Below are 19,481 nucleotides of genomic sequence, written 5' to 3'. Positions count from 1 at the left end.
TCCATTTTCCCTTCTGTTTACACACCTCTCCTCCCCGGGGGGAAAAGAGGCTGGCGCCCTCTATTGGTCACTGCCGGAACTGTTGGCTGGTGACGCCGATACTAGGAAGGCGCCGCCGGTCTCTCTCAGGCTCTTGCCTCCAGAGTCCCTGGCGCAGCCGGTGGAAAGTGTGGCAAAGCTGAACCTGTCCGCCTCCGGGGCACCAGAGCCAGGCTTGGGTAAGAATAGAAGGAAGACGAGTTTGTTATCAGAACCACAAAGCCTCTTGGGATGTGAGGGCTGGAAGGAAGCTTGGCTCTCATTTCCTGCAGAGGTTCTGAACAAAGAGCAGGCAGGCCTCAGAATTGCCCAGGGGGCTTTCCTCGCGTGTAGCAGTCTCCCTACCTCTCTTATGAGCCTGAGCTCTGTGGCCTGGAGTGAGGTCTCGCGTATGTAAGTAGAAATGACCCCCCCAGGTGATTGATTGGAGGGTGCAGCTCTGGTGCCCCTCATTTTGCGGCGGGGAGATCGGTGAGGCGCTTGCCCAGAGATAGGAAGCGAGTTAGCGCCAGACGCGGGCCTACGGACCAGATCTTTTGGCTACCGGGCTAGCTCTATTTCCAGTACATCTTTCCCTTCGACCACCATCCCTCTTTCTGCTACTCCTTTCTTTTCCTTCTTTTCATAGCTTTTCCTTTCTCCTCCCCCCCTTCTTTTCCCTCCCCTTTTTTCCTTCCTTCTTTCCTTCCTCTCTTTCTTTCTGTCTTTTCCTCTGTGACCCGTGGCCGCCTCTGAGAATACCCCCCTCCCCGCAGCCAAGATCTGCTTTCATAAGGCTCAGAGCGACAGGTGCCACCACAACGCAACGTGCTACATCTCCTCCAGTCCTGTGGTCCCACAGAATCTCCCTAGTTCTTGGCTCAAGCTGAACGTATCCTGTCCTAAGCTCTGACCTCCTGGCTCTAAGACAGAAATCTGAGATCTAGAAGCGACTAAAAATACTGAGCATGGATAGCTTCCTGTGTTCCTACTTCTGGGCTATTGCATTTAAAAAGAGTGTGCTTTAAGCCAAGAACATCACAAATCAGGTATTACCCAGCCCACAAAAAAGATACTTTATGTGCATGGCGTTCTTCTGTGCCGCACGCTATATTTATGACCTTCAGCTCCAGTCAGGAAACCTGGATGATCGTGGAAGCTTTGGATTGCTTCTCTGAGCTGAAGGTCATGGCTATGGCTATTCTGTGCTTTTAAGCAGTGAGGCCTGATGGATGACTGGGGCCTATGAATAACCAAGGACCATGAATCTAATTTGCTGGAGGAGTTAGCAACAGGAAATGTGGCTACAAACTTCTTTCCCACTAGAAAGGACGATGTGGACCAGGACCTTTGCCTTATATCATCTTTTAATTGTCATTCTGGTTGGCTGTGAAACAAAGATCAATATTTATTTGCATTCATTCACTCAACAAATACTTATTGAGTACTGCAAATATTCCAGGATTAGACAACAGGCTGATAATGTAGAAATAAGTGAAATATGTTCTTAATAAGCACACCGTCAGTGGAGAAGAGAGAGAAACACATCACAGCACAACCTGAGAGGTATTTCAATGCACGGATGAGAAAAGTGCACAGAGAAGTACATGAATAGCTCTGCATGAGAGGCCGAAGAAGGTTCCACAGAGAAAGGGACTTTGGTGGAGTCTGGAAGAATGGTCAGGACACTGAAAAGCAGGAGGGGATGTTGGGACAGAGGTAGCTGAGGGGTGTGCAATACAATTGAGGAAGAGGAAATGGGGATGAATAAACGTCTGCAGATCCCCAAAGAGCCCACAGTGTAAATGAGAAGTGAAGTTTTGCTGGTCCACTGAATGGAAATGAGGAGAAAAGGGCTGGATTGTGAATCTTGCTTGCCACGTTCGTGGTTTGGTCTTTATCCTGAGGGCGGGATGGAACACAGAAAGGTTTAAAGCGTGAAAATAGCAGGGTCAGATTTGTGTTTCAGAAAGCCAGGGTAATATGTGGAATGCTCCAATACTCATTTTTGTTTGGGTTTGGGATGGCCTGGAAGAAAGATGAACTGGGAAGGACCCTGTTTCCAATCCAGACTTGTAGAGGCTATGCCCAGATCACTGGGTGGGCCGACCGCACTGGCCCCGTACATGTTTCCCATGCTCACTCGCTCTGCCACTCTATGCTCAGTGGTTGAACCAGACCTGTCCCTCACATGTGTGTAGACTTTCACATCTCACCGGATATTCCTGAATACACTAGGTAAGGTGAGGTCGTGAACTGTCACCCTTACCTTACAAGTTAAGAAAGAGAGTTTCCAATAAGTGAAGTGACTGTCCACACAAAATTGGGACCCGGTTCTTCCATCTCACCCCGTTCCAGGATTCCGTCCACGGCTCCCTTTTTCCTTCCACTCCTCATTCTTTCTCACCCCCATCCCCGCCCCCACTCCCACTCCTGAAAAAAGTCAGCGAGGAAGCTGACAGACAGGAGAGTCAGAGTCATTGAACCTCTTTGACGCCTTCTCAAGTTCCTTAGAGCCAGGGCTAATTTAAGCCATACTTTAAAAAAAAAAAAAAAAAAAAAAAAAAAAAAAAAAAAGTCTCATATATCTCCGACCCAATGACAGTTCTGGGTTTGTCGCACATGCACGTTCTGAGCCTCACTGTCCCCCTTGCAGCTGGAGAGGACTTCACCTCTGTGGTCTCAGAGATCATGATGTACATCCTCCTGGTCTTCCTCACCTTGTGGCTGCTCGTTGAAATGATCTATTGCTACAGGAAGGTCTCAAAGGCCGAAGAGGCAGCTCAAGAGAACGCGTAAGTTCCAAGATGCCAAAGTGATGGTAGCTAGCACCTTCAGAGTGTTTGCCCTCACGGACGAGGTGCTAAGCAATTGACACACTCCTCCACTTGCCTCACAACCACCTTTGAGGTAGGCAGCATTCATATACCCATTTTACGGATAAGAAAACCGAACCTGGGAGAGTGTGCCCGGGACCGTGATAAGAGGCAAAGCAAGGTCTGGATTCATGCCTGCTAACTCTTACCCTGTACTCTTAACCACTGATGGAAAGCCCATAGCTACCATCACAATCCCATGAAATTAGCATTATTATGACCATTTTATGAAGCAGGCTTACAGAGGGTTGTGTGGCTTGCTGAGGCCATGCGGATGATGAACGGAGAGGCTGGGATTTACCTCTCTGTTCCGAAAGTCCGTGCCCTCTCTGTCGCACTCAGCTGTTTGTTGTACACTGTGGAGCTCATCAGGCCACCTGGGCCCTGCCTTTTATCAGCTAAGGAGCTCCGAGCCACATGTTCTTGCCCCTGGAGCCTGGCAGCAATTGGATACGCGGAGTAGAGGCTCTCATCCTCCAATGTCCAGACTGCACCTTGGCCATTTTCACCAAGGCCCTAGTCACTCGGGAGTGAGCACATCTGAGAAAAAGATGGGGTCTGAGGGCCCAGGGGGCCCCTCTGGCCTGTTATTTGGGGAGAAGAAAAAACAGAACTCTCATAGATTTACAAGGCTGGCAACATGGCTGAGGGGATAACCTAAAAGCTGTAGACTATTATTACCTAAAAATGTTCGATATTTTGCATGATATCTATGATCCCAGGCAAGTAAAAATTACAACTGATACAAGGTTAGGAAGTAGTGATATACAAGGGAGGCTGTCACTCCTGGCGGAACCTAGGGTGCTTGGGTTTTAGTGCTCTGACAGGAAGTGCCCACACTTGGACAGGAAGTGTCTACAATGGGGCCTGCACAGAAAACAGAGTCATATACCCACTTTATGGATGAGAAAACTGAACCTGGGAGAGTGTGCCCGGGACCATGTGGCCCGAGGCCCCCAGCAGAGCCCGGATCCTCAAAGAGCTACAACACATGCAAAGGACAGATCAGAAAATCAGTCCACCTGCCTGGGGCAAAGCCAAGGAAACATATCCATCTTGGCCTGACTCCCAAGTAGAAACCTAAAAGATTCTTGAGAATTAGTAACCGCAAGCCCACTCTCACAATGTTTGGGATTTAAATTTTATACTACTTACATGATCCAGAAAGCTTCAAGCTGAGAAAGTCAATTAAAAGATTAATCCTCAGACAGTGATCACCACATAGAAGCAAATGAAAAACCATTCTGACGGGACCTACCCCACAGCTGAGGCTTAACAGGATTCCCTACAGAAAGCATTGCTGAATCTGATTTCACAATCTGATCCAAAGCTAAAAGACACAGCAGCAAACAATCCAGCACAAGCAAGAGAAGTAACAAATGGCAAGATTACATCCCAGGAACTTCAGACACAAAAAGGACCTGGTAGAAGTTAGAAAATAAGTTTATTTAAAAGAGTGAAAGCAAGGGGCACCTGGGTGGTTCAGTTGGTTAAGTGTCTGACTTTGGCTGAGGTCATGATCTCACAGTCCATGAGCTTGAGCCCCACATTGGGCTCTGCGTTGACAGTTCGGAGCCTAGAGCCTGCTTTGGATTCTGTGTCTCCCTGTCTCTCCACTCTCCCCCACTCACGTTCTGCACTCTCTCTCTTTCTCTCTCAAAAATAAATAAACATTTAAAAAAACATTTTTTTAAAAAGAGTGAAAGCAATTAAAAGAGGAACCAAAAGCCTAAGAACAGAATAAGTTGCGAAGAAAAAAGAACAGGCAGATTTTAAATAGGAAGCTTAAAATCTGGAAATGAAAAATAAAGTCAATAAATTTTAAAACTTGATGGATTGGTTCACCAGAACAATAGATAACAGACACACTGGAAACAAATGTAAGGAAGTTATAGAGAATGAAGCACAGAGATATAAAAGGCTGGAATATCAGACTGAAACATGAAGAAAGAAAATGAGAATATCTCTTAGAATAGAACAGAGAAGGGGGAGAGGAGCCAAGATAGCGGAACAGCATGGAAGTTTTTTGTGTGCCTCGCGTCCCTGAGACACAGCCAGACCAACACTAACCCATCCTGCACACCTAGAAAACTGATCTGAGGATTAACACAACAGTTTGCACAACCTGAACCACAGAATTCAGCAGGTACCCGGCGCGGAGAGGTGAACTGGGGGAGACAGAAGCCATAGAGGGCAGGGAGCTGCTTTTGCATGCGGAGAGAGGACAGAGGCCGCAGTCTCTGGGTGCAGTCTCTGGGTGTCAGCAGCAGCACAGTCCCGCAAATGTTCCCGGGTGCGGCCGGCACCTGGCCATTGCTCAGTGAGACCCTCTGCAGAACGGGCCAAAGCCGCAGTCCCTCAGAAGTAAGGAGTCGGGAAACACAGCCGCGTCTGAGACAAAACTCGGGAGGGAGGTGCTGCCTGGGGCTTGGTCATGAACCGTGTAAAAGCGGGAAGTAGATGGAATCCAAAGACAAAGGACGGGTGCGCGATTGCTGATCGGGGAGAACAGAATTCAGATACTACAGACCGGGGGCTGGGTGACGCCATTTAACCGCTCCCGCGCATGCGCATACGCACCTACGAGCGCCACAACGATCTGCCCCAGTAAGCTAAGCAGCGCCATCTAGTGGAGAGCGGAGCCATTACGCTAAGCCCTGCCCAAGTGGGCCAACCTCGAGCTTCAGGAACACAAATCTCTCCGCCAGCTTAGTTTATGGACTATAAAGGGCTTAATAGTTTGACTTCTAAGGGAAAATGAAGTAATTTCAGTCGTATTTTTGTTCCACTGGCTGTTTGCCTGTCCATCTATTCAGTTTTCTTTTTTTTTTTCTTTTTCGTTTCTTTTCTTTTTCTTGAATACAGAAAGAGAAAAAAATTCATCTTTATTTTCAATTTTTATTAAAAATATTTTTCAATTTTTTTCTACTATATTTTTTACTTTTTTTGGTGTGAAAAAGATTTTTTTCAATTAATTTTTTTTAACGTTTTTAATTTATTTTTGAGACAGGGAGAGACAGAGCATGAACAGGGGAGGGTCAGAGAGAGGGAGACACAGAATCTGAAACAGGCTCCAGGCTCTGTGCACTGTCAGCATAGAGCCCAACGCGGGCCTCGAACCCATGGACTGCGAGATCATGACCTGGGCTGAAGTCGGCCACCTAACCGACTGAGCCACCCAGGTGCCCCAAAGATAATTTTATTAAGGCATGGGGACAGGACCCATGGGCAGGAAGAGCTGCCTATATTTTTTACTTTTGTGTAAATTTTTTCAAATTCTATTTTACTTCCATCAATTTCATTTTAGTCTACTTCAGTGTATTAATTTTTTCAAATTTTCAAATGATTTCCTTTTTTTTTTCTTTCCCCTTTTTTCTCTAATCTGTCAAGCCCCTTTCAACACCCAAACCAAAACACACCTAGGATCTAGATCTAGCATCATTTACTCGATTTTGTGTGTGTGTTTTTAATTTTTTTAATTTTAATTTTTTTACCTCATTAATTCCTTTTCTCCCTTCAAAATGATGAAATGAAGGAATTCACCCCAAAAGAAAGAGCAGGAAGAAACAATAGCCAGGGAATTAACCAACACAGATACAAGCAAGATGTCTGAACCAGAATTTAGAATCAGGATAATAAGAATACTAGCGGGAGTCGAAAATAGATTAGAATCCCTTTCTGCTGAGATAAAAGAAGTAAAAGCTAGTCAGGATGAAACAAAAAATGTTATAACTGAGCTGCAGTTGTGAATGGAGGCCACGGCAGCAAGAATGGATGAGGCAGAACAGAGAATCAGCAATATAGAGGACAAACTTATGGAGAATAATGAAGCAGAAAAAAGGAGGGAGATTAAGGCAAAAGAGCACGATTTAAGAATTAGAGAAATCAGTGACTCATTAAAAAGGAACATCATCAAAATCATAGAGGTCCCAGAAGAGGAAGAGAGAGAAATAGAGGTAGAAGGATTATGTGAGCAAATCATAGAGAAAAACTTTCCTAACCTGGGGAAAGACACAAACATTAAAATTCAGGAAGCACATAGGACTCCCATTAGATTCAACAAAAACCAACCATCAACAAGACATATCATAGTCAAATTCACAAACTATTCAGGCAAGGAGAGAATCATGAAAGCAGCAAGGGAAAAAAAAGTCCTTAACCTACAAGGGAAGACAGATCAGGTTTGCAGCAGACCTATCCACAGAAACTTGGCAGGCCAGAAAGGAGTAGCAGGATATATTCCATGTGCTGAATCAGAAAAATATGCAGCCAAGAATTCTTTATCCAGCAAGGCCGTCATTCAAAATAGAAGAAGAGGTAAAATGTTTCCCAGACAAACAAAAATTAAAGGAGTTTGTGATCACTAAACCAGCCCTGCAAGAAATTTAAAAAATTTTTTTAACATTTATTCATTTTTGAAAGGCAGAGAGAGACAGAGTGTGAATGGGGGAGGGGCAGAGAGAGAGGGAGACACAGATTTCTAAGCAGGCTCCAGGCTCCAAGCTGTCAGCACGGAGCCCAATGTGGGGGCTTCAACTCATGGACTGCAAGATCATGACCTGAGTCAAAGTCAGCCGCCTAACTGGCTGAGCCACCCAGGTGCCACCCAGGTGCCCCCATCTACAAGCAATTTTAAGGGGAACTCTCTGAGGGGAGAAAAGATGAAAAAAAATAATAATAATAAAGACCAAAAGCAACAAAGACTAGAAAGGACCAGCGAACACCACCAGAAACTCCAACTCTACAAGCAACATAATGGCAATAAATTCATTCATATCTTTCAGTACTCACTCTAAACATCAATGAGTCCATGCTCCAATCAAAAGACCTAGGGTAACAGAATGGATAAGAAAACAAGATCTATCTATATGCTGTTTGTAAGAGACTCACTTTAGACCTAATGACACCTTCAGATTGAAAGTAAGGGGATGGAGAACCATCTATCATGCTAACGGTCAACAAAAGAAACCAGAGTAGCCATACTTACATCGGGCAATCTAGACTTTAAAATAAGGACTGTATCAAGAGATGAAGAAGGGCATTATATAATTATGATAATTAACTATAATTCATATTATTGTTAATTATCATAATTAAGAATTATGATAATTATATCATAATTAAAGGGTCTATCCACCAAGAAGACCTAACAATTGTTAACATTTATGCGCCAAATGTGGAAACACCCAAATATATAAATCAATTAATCACAAACATAAAGAAACTCATTGGTAGTAATACCATAATAGTAGGGGACTTCAATACCCCACTCACAGCAGTAGACAGATCATCTAATCAAAAAAAATCAACAAAGAAACAATGGCTTTGAATGACACACTGGACCAGATGGATTTAACAGATATATTCAGAACATTTCATCCTAAAGCAGCAGAATATACATTCTTCTCCAGTGCACATGGAGCATTCTCCAGAACAGACCACATACTGGGTCTCAACAGCCCTCAACAAGTACAGAAAGACTGAGATCATACCATGCATATTTTCAGACCACAATGCTATGAAACTCGAAATCAACCACAAGAAAAAATTTGGAAAGGTAAGAAACACTTGGAGACTAAAGAACATCCTACTAAACAATGAATGAGCTAACTGAGAAGTTAAAGAGGAAATTAAAAAGTTCATGAAACCAATGAAAATGATAACACCACAAACCAAAACCTCTGGGATGCAGCAAAGGCAGTCATAAGAGGAAAGTTTATAGCAATCCAGGCCTTCCTAAAGAAGGAAGAAAGATCTCAGATATACAACCTAACCTTACACCTTAAAGAGCTGGAAAAAGAACAGCAAATAAAACCCCAAAACAGCAGAAGGCAAGAAATAATAAAGATGAGAGCAGAAATTAATGCTATCGAAACCAAAAAAACAGTAGAACAGATCAATGAAACCAGAAGCTGGTTCTTTGAAAGAATTAACAAAATTGATAAACCATTAGCCAATTTGATCAAAAAGAAAAAAGAAAGGACCCAAATAAATAAAATCAAGAATGAGAGAGGAGATTGGGGCGCCTGGGTGTCTCAGTTGGTTGAGCGTCCGACTTTGGCTCAGGTCATGATCTTGCGGTCCATCCGTGAGTTCAAGCCCCGCATTGGGCTCTGTGCTGACAGTTTGGAGCCTGGAGTCTGCTGCACATTCTGTGTCTCCCTCGCTCCCTGCCCCTCCCCCACTCATGCTCTGTCTCTCTCTCTCAAAAATGAATAAACATTAAAAGAAAAAAAAGAGTGAAAGAGGAGAGATTGCAACCAACACAGCAGAAATAAAAATAATAAGAGAATATTATGAGCAATTATATGCCAATAAAATGGGCAATATGGAAGAAATGGACAAACTCCTAGAAACATATACACTACCAAAACTGAAACAGGAAGAAATAGAAAATTTGAACAGACCCATAACCAGTAAGGAAATTGAATTAGTAATCAAAAATCTCCCAAAAAAGAAGAGTCCAGGGCCAGATGACTTTCCAGGGGAATTCTACCAAACATCTAAGGAAGAGTTAACACCCATTCTCTTGAAGCTGTTCCAAAAAATAGAAATGGAAGGAAAACTTCCAAACTCTTTCTATGAAGCCAGCATTACCTTGATTCCAAAACCAGAGACCCCGCTAAAAGGGTGAACTATAGACCAATTTCTCTGATGAACATGGATGCAAAAATCCTCAACAAGATATTCGCCAACCAGATCCACCAATACATTAAAAAAATTATTCACCACATCCAAGTGGGTTTTATACCCGGGATGGAGGGCTGGTTCAATATCCACAAAACAATCAATGTGATTCATCACATCAATAAAAGAAAGGACAAGAACCATATGATCCTCTCAATAGATGCAGAGAAAGCATTTGACAAAATACAGCATCCTTTCTTGATAAAAACCCTCAAGAAAGTAGGGATAGAAGGATCATACCTCAAGATCATAAAAACCATACGAGAAAGACTCAACGCTAATGTCATCCTCAATGGGGAAAAACTGAGAGCTTTCCCCTTAAGGTGAGGAACAAGGCAGGGATGTCCACTCTTGTCCCTGTTATTCAACATAGTATTGGAAGTCTTAGCCTCTGCAATAAGACAACACAAAGAAATAAAAGGCATCCAAACCAGCCAGGAGGAGGTCAAACTTTCAGTCTTCACAGATGACATGATACTCTATATGGAAAACCCAAAAGATTCCACCAAAAACCTGCTAGAACTGATCGATGAATTCAGCAAAGTTGCAAGATATAAAATCAATGCACAGAAATCAGTTGGCATTCCTATACACCAACAATGAAGCAACAGAAAGAGAAATGAAGGAATTGATCCCATTTATACTTGCACCAAAAACCATAAAATACCTAGGAATAAATCTAACCAAAGAGGTGAAAAATCTATACACTGAAAACTATAGAAAGCTTATGAAAGAAATTGAAGAAGACATACAAAAAAATGGAAAAAGATTCCATGCTCCTGGATAGGAAGAACAAATATTGTTAAAATGTCAATACTACCCAAAGCAATCTACATATTCACTGCGATCCCTATCAAAATAACACCAGCATTCTTCATAGAGCTAGAAGAAATAACCCTAAGATTTGTTTGGAATCAGAAAAAAACCCGAATAGCCAAAGCAATCTTGAAAAAGAAAACCAAAGCAGGAGGCATCACAATCCCGGACTTCAAGCTATACTGCAAAGCTGTAATCATCAAGACAGTATGGTACTGGCACAAAAACAGACACGCAGATCAATGGAACAGAACAGAGAACCCAGAAATAGACCCACAAACGTATGGCCAACTAATCTTTGACAAAGCAGAAAAGAATATCCAATGGAAAAAAGACAGTCTCCTCAGTAAGTGGTGCTGGGAAAACTGGACAGCGACATGTAGAAAAATGAACCTGGCCCACTTTCTTACACCATGCACAAAAATAAACGCAAAATGGATGAAAGACCTAAATGTAAGACAGGAAGCCATCAAAATCCGAGGAGAAAGCAGGCAAAAACTTCTTTGATCTTGGCCGCAGCAACTTCTTATTCAACATGTCTCCGGAGGCAAGGGAAACAAAAGCAAAAATGAACTACTGGAACCTCATCAAAATAAAAAGCTTCTGCACAGCGAAGGAAACAATCAGCAAAACTAAAAGGCAACTGACAGAATGGGAGAAGATGTTTGCAAATGACATATCAGATAAAGGGTTAGTATCCAAAATCTATAAAGAACTTACCAACTCAACACCCAAAAAAATAATCCAGTGAAGAAATGGGCAAAAGTCACGAATAGACACTTCTCCAAAAAAGACATCCAGATGGCCAACCGACACAGGAAAAAATCCTCAACATCACTCATCACCAGGGAAATACAAATCAAAACCACAATGAGATACCACCTCACACCTGTCCGAATGGCTAACATGAACAACGCAGGCAACAACAGATGTTGGTGAGGATGTGGAGAAAGAGGATCTCTTTTGCATTGTTGGTGGCAATGCAAGCTGGTGCAGCCACTCTGGAAAACAGTATGGAGGTTCCTCAAAAAACTAAAATTAGAACTACCCTATGACCCAGCAATTGCACTACTAGGTATTTATCCAAGGGATACGGGTGTGCTGTTTCGAAGGGACACATGCACCCCAATGTTTATAACAGCACATCCACAATAGCCAAAGTATGGAAGGAGCCCAAATGTCTATCAATGGATGAATGGATAAAGAAGATGTGGTATATATATACAATGGAGTATTACTTGGCAATCAAAAAGAATGAAATCTTGCCATTTGCAATTACGTGGATGGAACTGGAGGGTATTATGCTAAGTGAAATTAGTCAGAGAAAGACAAATATCATATGACTTCACTCATATGAGGACTTTAAGACACAGAACAGATGAACACAAGGGAAGGGAAGCAAAAATAATATTAAAACAGAGAGGGGGACAAAACATAAGAGACTCAAATATGGAGAACAAACAGAGGGCTATTGGAGGGGGGATGGGCTAAATGGGTAACACCTAACAGAGGGTGTGGGGGGGGGGAAGGGCTAAATGGGTAAGGGGCATTAAGGAATCTACTCCTGAAATCACTGTTGCACTATATGCTAACTAATTTGGATGTAAATTAAAAAAAAAAAATAAAATTAAAGATTAAAAAAAAAAAGAATAGAATAGAGAAAATGGAGGAGAAACAATATTCGGAGATACAATGGCTAAACAGAGCATGACTTCTCAGATTCAGGAAGCACGCATGTCCTGAGCAGGATAAATATTAAATGTAAACACCAATCAGGGTTGCTTGGGTGGCTCAGTTGGTTGAGTTTCCAACTTCAGCTCAGGTCATGATCTCACGGTTTGTGAGTTCGAGCCCTGCATGGGGCTCTGTGCTGACAGCTCAGAGCCTGGAACATGCTTTGGATAATGTGTCTCCCCCTCTCTCTGCCCCTCCCCTGCTCACGCTCTGTCTCTCTCTCTCAAAAATAAACATTAAAAAAAAAAAAATCAAACACCAGTCATCTTTAAAGTGATAAATGGCAGCCACTGAGATAACCTCCAGCAAATACCATCTGTGTTATAATATTAGACACGTCTCCCTGCTTCTATTAATATTATATTGCAGTTTGTGGGTAGTGTACTAAGTAAATATAAAGGGGAAAAAAAGAGTAAAAATTGTAAGGGAAGAAACTAAAGAATCATGATTCACACCCAGTATAATTATCTACTGTTGGTTTGAAACCTCCTATGGAGCTCCCCGGGTGTCACCTGAAACCTGCCCCCATACACGGAAGGCAGGGAGAGACTGAAGGAAGACACAGGCCACCCCAGATTGGGAGCTGGCAGGTTGAGTGAGCCAGGGTGCGAACGGAAGGCTTTTCTAGGGCAGCCACAAGATAAGCCTGCCAGAATCTTAGAGGTTTATGTAGAGAGGCCTTAGCTGGGTTCGGACATGTATATTGTCCAGATAGTCTTAACACTACATCCGTGTCCTAAGATGTGGCCTTGGGGCAGCTTCTGGGAGTGGGGAAGGCAACTGGAAGGGACACCCCAAGGAAAGTGGAAGGGGGAGCCCCTGATTGCTGGGGTCCAGCTTACAGGTCACCTGGCAGCCACATCCTTTCCATGACCCCCTCTACCACCTACATAGAAAATACAATGGAATCTACAGACAAACCATTAGAGTGAGTGAGAATGTTCCACAAGACTGTTGATACAAATCACAACATAAAAGTATAAAAACCACCTATGGTTCCAGCCACAAAAATTTAGAAAAACATTTAAATATTGAAAACATTGGAAAACATTTCCGTTACAGTAGCAACAAACAGTCTCCAGTACCTGGGAATACATTTGATAAAAATGTGCAAGACCTTTGAGGAGAAAAGCACAAAACTTTACTGAAAGACTTAAGACCTAAATAAATGGAGAATAAAAGCTCGCTGTTGTAAACACGGCAACTGTCTCCTAAATTAGTCTGCAAATTCAATGGCATTTCAATCAAAATACCCATTAGATTGTTCAAGGAACTCAATTAGCTGATCTTAAAAGTCACATGGAAGAGCAAAGAGCCAAAACTAGTCTAAACCAAGCGATGGCCAGATAGTGAATATTTTAGGCTTTGCAGGCTACACAGGGTCTCTGTTGTATATTGTTCTTTGGTTTTTCTTCTTTGTTCGTAACCCTTACAACTGTTCTTAGTTCACGAGCCATAGTTTGCCTATTTCAAAAAAACAACAATACTTAAGGAAGGTGGCTGGTAGGACTTTCCCTATCGGATATGTAGATTTCTTATAGAGAAATTAAAGAATTTGTTGATACTGTCTTAAGCATACAGCACAAAGAGAATAAAACAGAGAGCCCCCAAATAGATAAATGTGTACATACAATTTTATATAATATATGACAGAAGTGGCACCACAATCACTTAGGGAAGAATGAACTCTCCAATATATGGTAGAAGGACAATTCCTTATCCATATGGAAAAGAAAGTAAGAGTCCCCATCTCTCACAGTAAACAAAAATAAGTTGTAAGTGGATGTAGAGATGAGATAAAACGTAAAACTTGAAAATTCTATTAAGGGAATAGAAGACAGCATCTTCATTACACACAGAGAGGAAAAATGGATAATTTTCATGACACTATATCTAAAAATCTTTTGTTCATTACAAGAATCCATAAACAAAGTTTAGAGAGAAACCACAGACTGGGAGAAGATATTTTCAAGACACAAAACTATCAAAGAAAAATCCATGAGAGAGACATCTCAGAAGGAAAGCTGCCAAAGCAAATGAACAGTCTAATTACAGAAGCAGTAATCCAAATAGCCTATAATCTTATGAAAAATGTACATCAGCAGTGATCAGGGAAATAAATATTAAAGCAACTATAAAATATAATTTCACATCCATCAGTTTGGCCAACATTTTAATCTAACAATAAGAAGTCCTGAGATCCATGTGGATAAATGGGAAGATTCACACACTGCTAGTGGAGGGAAAAAATAAAAACGCCTATTATTCTAGTTCCCTATGAAAGGACCATTCTAGTTTTCTCTTGGGACACACAGGAAGAAGGAAACGCAGAGCTATTCTATAGATGTCCTTGTTCCTGTGCCCTTGTTCTTTCCCTTTTCTTGTGTTCCCACCCCTGGGTACTAAAGTATTGATTCTCTCCCCCCATCTGCCCTCCTCCAGGTCTGACTACCTTGCCATCCCATCAGAGAACAAAGAGAACTCTGCGGTACCAGTGGAGGAATAGAAGGGTGTGACTGAGGTGATGTACAGGGAAGGGCAGGCGAAGGTGGATAAGGATGGCAGCTTGTACAAGTGACTTGGTCACCCACACCCAAGTGACTTTAAATTTGACCCCGTAGATTTCTACCCTACCCAGAGTTCCCACCCTCGGGGTACTTCTTAAAGTCGATATCCAGGTCACAAAGCTCTGTGTGACGTCAAGCCCTTCAGAAAGTGAATTGCTTTGGCCTGAGCAATGTGAACTTCTTACCCACAGCGACAAAAAGTAGTTCCCCCACTCCCTCCTTTGTAAGGATTGTGGATTTGGTCAGTGTCTTTGGCTGGCCTGGACTGGGCCAGGCTGGAAATTCTCAGTGAGTTGTTTTATTGTTGGTAGGTGGGCTGAACACTGAGGGACTGGATATTCCAGGTTCAGCGATGTTAACAGCATCAGGAGGGTGCCCCAGGGGCCAGATCACTTCCCTTCATGCATCCATCCTTCTATTCATTCATCATGCATCCACTCACCTCTGAACTTTCACCTCTGACTTCTAACTCCATCAGACCTCTACACACCATAAGACTTGGCCAGTACTGAGGAGTAAACATTTCTACACGGACTCAACCTCACCCTGTTCCAGCTTTCAAGCAAGGAGCTCCCATGCCAACTGGACTTCCCTGTGCTCCAAATGACTTTGTACAAATGCTGAAGATGGCACACCCCTCTGTCCCTAACTGGTTGGAACTGGCTCATTCTTCTTTGTTGCAAGTGAATGGATGTCTTAATGGAAGGAAGTAAGAATGATTAATTTGGTTAAAGCAGGAGCATCATGAAGTGGGATTCCTTGAAATCAGTCCCTCCACCCCCACCCCCCGCCAAGTTCCTGGCCCACTTGACTAGAGCATCAGAGCAAAGCATGCCTTTCTAGGATCTTCAGTGATAGAAAGTTTAAGCATGGACCAAGATGTTCTCTGGAACTTGGTACTCTGGGGCTAGATCCCGATAGGTCTCTAAGGACTAGGTTGGCCTCAGCGCTTCAAGAAGCCAAAGACAGAAGTGGCCCTTAAAAGTCATACAACATGTTCATCACCCTATTAGGGTAATGTATGTGTGCCCTCCAAGTGGAGCACACCATCTGAGATGGCTGGGAAGCATTATATTCTTGTGGGCATTGAAACTGAAATTTCTAAATTCTTTTCCTCAAAATTCCTGTAGGTCAGTATTATCCCTCCTTTTACAGGAGGCAACTGAGACTCAGGGCTCAACTAAGAGATTTCAGAGGATAAACTGGAACGTAGTAAGCCTTAGGCGCTTCCCACTTGACACTTTCAGAGATGGGATAATTTTGGTTTTAAAAAGACCTTGAAACTGAGTTTGGCTACAGCCATGCCTCTTTCACAAGCACAGGGGTGGACTGTCTGGCTGAGGTTAACTCTGATAGACCCACACCTGGAAAGTAGCCAAAAGGCAGAGAGGAGGACATGGGGTAGACATGAAGAGTTTCCTTAGCGAAAAGATTTGTGACTCTGAAAAATCCTCCAGAGACTGCATCTGGGAATATTTAAACTAAGAAACATGCTTTTTAGTCTGAGAAGGATGATGAGAGAATGAGTGAAGTGATAGGGGCAGGATGGGCTAGGTGAATCCATGATGTCTAGTTGTTGAGGGTTTCTTCCCTTTCTAGATTTTGGGAGAGCACAGGGACACTGGAAAACTTTCAGTCAGTATCTCGTTTCGTTTTGAGTGGTCCAAATGTGATGTCCTTCAGCACCTAGTGACCGAGGGGAAGGCTGCTTCATGGGTTCTGAGAACATGCAAGTGTCTGGGACTCAATGACAGGTGTCCCTCAGATCTGGGGGAATTCATGGGGAAAGATCACACTCCTCTGTCTTTGGGCCTCACCCGACGAACTCATTTTTTTTTTTCCAACTCTTCCATTCTTGGGGAAGTACTTGACACAAGTCCTTGCTCACACGTTCAAGAGTCCAATTTTATTGAAGAAAATACTTGCAGTAAACTTACGGCTTTTCTCATCGGTAACTTTGCACATGATTCCTCCAATACCGGGGACAGAATATAGATCATTTTTCGTACTTTATAGAGAATAGGCGTGGATTACTGTGCGGTTCTCCTGATCCCGTGGCTGGTGGATGGCTGAGCTTTCAGTAGGAGCGAGCTACTTCCTATCACCCCACCTTCCTCTTGCTTCCAGTAGACAATGCATCTCAGCATCGAACTCAAAATCAAGTCATATGCATGATGGCTGCCTTTTTGTTTTCTTTTTAAAAAGCCCACCCCAGATATTTCCTGAGTGGTTTTTAATGAACTGAATGGCACCTACCATCTCCGCCCCCCCCACCCCCCACCCTTATTTACGTTTTACAGGTAATCTTTTTTTTTTTTTCTTAACTTCTCAACCCTTCTCATTCTCAATTCTGTCATTAGAGCAATATGGTTTACAAAGTGCTCTCGTTTCTGTTACCTTAGTTCTCCACAGCTAGCCCTGTGGGGTGGGTATTACTGATACCCACATCACAAGTGAGCAAGCACACTGAGGCTGCTGGAGGCTAAGAAGCCTTACCACATGCTAAGGTCATACAGCCGGTAAGTGGAGAGCTCAGTTCCTTTTTCCACTCTGATCACAGCTGCATCGTTTCCTCTCATTGATGAGCTTTTGCCTCATCTTTGCCTCTCCTGCTTGTCCTGAGATGTCTGACGTCTTCTCTCACCCCTAGCGCCACCCGACGGCTCCTCTACCGCTTTGCTTCTTAGCCAGTGCTCCTAATGTGCTTTGAGAGTCTATCTCGTTTGGGTTTTCTCTTTCTAGTTGGTTTCCACGTCACTCTTTCTCCCTTAGCGTAATTCAACTCCTTCTTGGGAGACTTGATCAGGACTACAGAACTAAGGGTAGTGTGACCCCCAACCTGCTTCAAATCCTCCCTGCTCCCCATATTCCTAGAGGACCCAGACCAAATGTGCATTGCTCTGGAAACTTCATCTGGCATGCTGTTCCTATAAAGGGCTTAGACATGTTCTCAAGGGCTATTATCACTTTAGGAACCCCATCTGTTATCTTGGTGCTGGATATTTTCCATGACCAATCCTCAATAACACAATTCACTAAAGACCAGGCCAGGCTTAGGTCTTATTTTCCTTTTCCTACTGCTTAACAGCCAAGAACTTGACCCTGCTCAAATCAGTTGGCACTGTATACACCCTGTCCTACTGACCTTTACTGCTCGCTCAGTCTTATATCACAGCCCTGACTCCTGTGTGGACGTACTGTGACAGACACTGCCTGTACCTACTCCCACCTTTATTTTGTTTGTTTAAAAGCATTTCCCCTTATTTTCTCCATCCCCCAACATCCACACACCCAGATTTCCGATTCTCTTGAGTTTCTGGTTTCTCCTTCAACGCCCGACTAGATGTTAGTAGGAAAGGAATTTTTCAAAGCAGGAACATGCTGGATACATGTGTATAGCAACGAATGGTTAAGACAAGAGACAGTAGCTCCCTCCTCTTCCTAGGAAACTACTAGATCAAAAAGGAAAGTACACCCAACTCAGAATCTGTGAACCTGACATCAATCAGAGGGGAAAGGCTGTGTAACTGGCATCTTTGTAGGAAGAAGCAAAAGCTAGACACATTTCAGAATAGATCTTGGTTCTCCTTTCCCAAATTAACAAAGAAATAGAAAAGTACAGTAAAATGAAGCCTTCCTCACCCCTCCTTTTGTAAATGAAAGATCCCTAAGCCAGTGAATTCACCTAGTCACTGTGAGTGTATCTGAGTAGTACTGTGTTCATCCTCCAATCATCCATCCATTCTGCATTTCAGCACCCACTCTGCCTGGAGCACCAATCTAGAGCCTCAGTGTGCCCCGTGGTCTTAGGTCTGAAGAATACCATCATCCAAACTTGTCCTAATCTCTGAAACTCCACCATAGCAGAGAACTCATGTTGAATTATCTTGAGTCTAGTAGGACCCAGTAGATAAGTACGTGCAGCAAGTCTGAGTCGTAGTAATCAAACTCAATCCCGATCACAGGCCAGATAAGCCTCAACGCTGGTAATACGTCTCCCTTAAACAGACCCCGAGTCACCATCAGGCAAGAGCTGCATCTGATGTCAGCGTGTGTGATGGGGAGGGAGGCCATGGAAGCACCGTGCTTGTAGGTTTGGGAAACACCATCAGATACCATTAGTAAACTCCTGAGGTCTTTCAACTGATGGATCTCCTTGCCACATTGTCACCTTCATAGTGCTTTTTCTTCATTTTCCACAGCCAATCCTTTTCTGAACTCTAGCAATGTTGTTCCCGATCACCCAAGCTCTCGACAACCTAATGGCAGTATATAGTGTTTTTCAGGAAAATACCCTGTTCGTGTCAATAAAGCGTCTCTACACACAGCTTGCTCTGGTTTTGCTCTACAATGTGCGTCTGCCACGAATACTATGGCCTCCACCTCCCCCTCCAGCCTGCATCAATTCCTGACCTCACCATCAGTGGACATTTTCCCAGGCAATGAGAAATGCATTTAACAGTCTGAATTAAACACCATAAATGTGTGATCTGGCTGCTCTTTCCCTCTTCTCCTGCCCCCCCCCCCCCCAAATAAAAGAGTCAATAGTCCTCTCCTGCCTGACACCAAGAAAGTTTCCCACCAGGTGGCAAGGGGCTAACTCCCTTACCGGTCTAGGTTAAGGAAATAGAGCAAAGCTGTCTCTCAATGTCCACCTTCCTGGAAATGCCAAGGCACAAAAGGGAAAAGTTACATAAGAAATTGTTGTTGGGATTCAGTCTACCATATGCTCCTATCATAACAGTACTGGCTAATAATGGAATAAAAATTATCTCAGTATGGT

The 19,481-nt window shown here is 43.2% G+C and overlaps 1 protein-coding gene and 1 long non-coding RNA gene across 6 annotated transcripts in view; both read left to right on the top strand.

Annotated features, from left to right (window-relative positions):
- SCN3B (sodium voltage-gated channel beta subunit 3) overlaps positions 1-19,025 on the top strand; it is a 31,200-nt gene extending 12,175 nt beyond the window's left edge. Inside the window, exons 5-7 of one of the 5 annotated variants that reach the window (XM_058687120.1) lie at positions 2,675-2,813; positions 14,574-14,652; positions 18,901-19,025. In XM_058687120.1, the coding sequence (XP_058543103.1) occupies positions 2,675-2,813; positions 14,574-14,637 (203 nt within the window). In that variant the 3' untranslated portion in view covers positions 14,638-14,652; positions 18,901-19,025. Of the gene's footprint in view, positions 1-2,674; positions 2,814-14,573 lie in introns of all 5 variants that reach the window. The other 4 variants (XM_058687119.1, XM_058687124.1, XM_058687123.1 and 1 more) reach the window with 4 other exon arrangements.
- Positions 2,820-9,605, top strand: LOC131486979 (uncharacterized). Its single transcript, XR_009249551.1, has 2 exons — positions 2,820-5,845; positions 6,077-9,605. It is a non-coding gene; the product is annotated as an uncharacterized LOC131486979 (long non-coding RNA).
- Positions 19,026-19,481: the final 456 nt, after the last annotated feature.

Source organism: Neofelis nebulosa, chromosome 10 (assembly GCF_028018385.1).
Source record: "Neofelis nebulosa isolate mNeoNeb1 chromosome 10, mNeoNeb1.pri, whole genome shotgun sequence".
NCBI classification, from domain to species: domain Eukaryota; kingdom Metazoa; phylum Chordata; class Mammalia; order Carnivora; family Felidae; genus Neofelis; species Neofelis nebulosa.
This window is presented reverse-complemented; position numbering and strand designations above follow the sequence as displayed.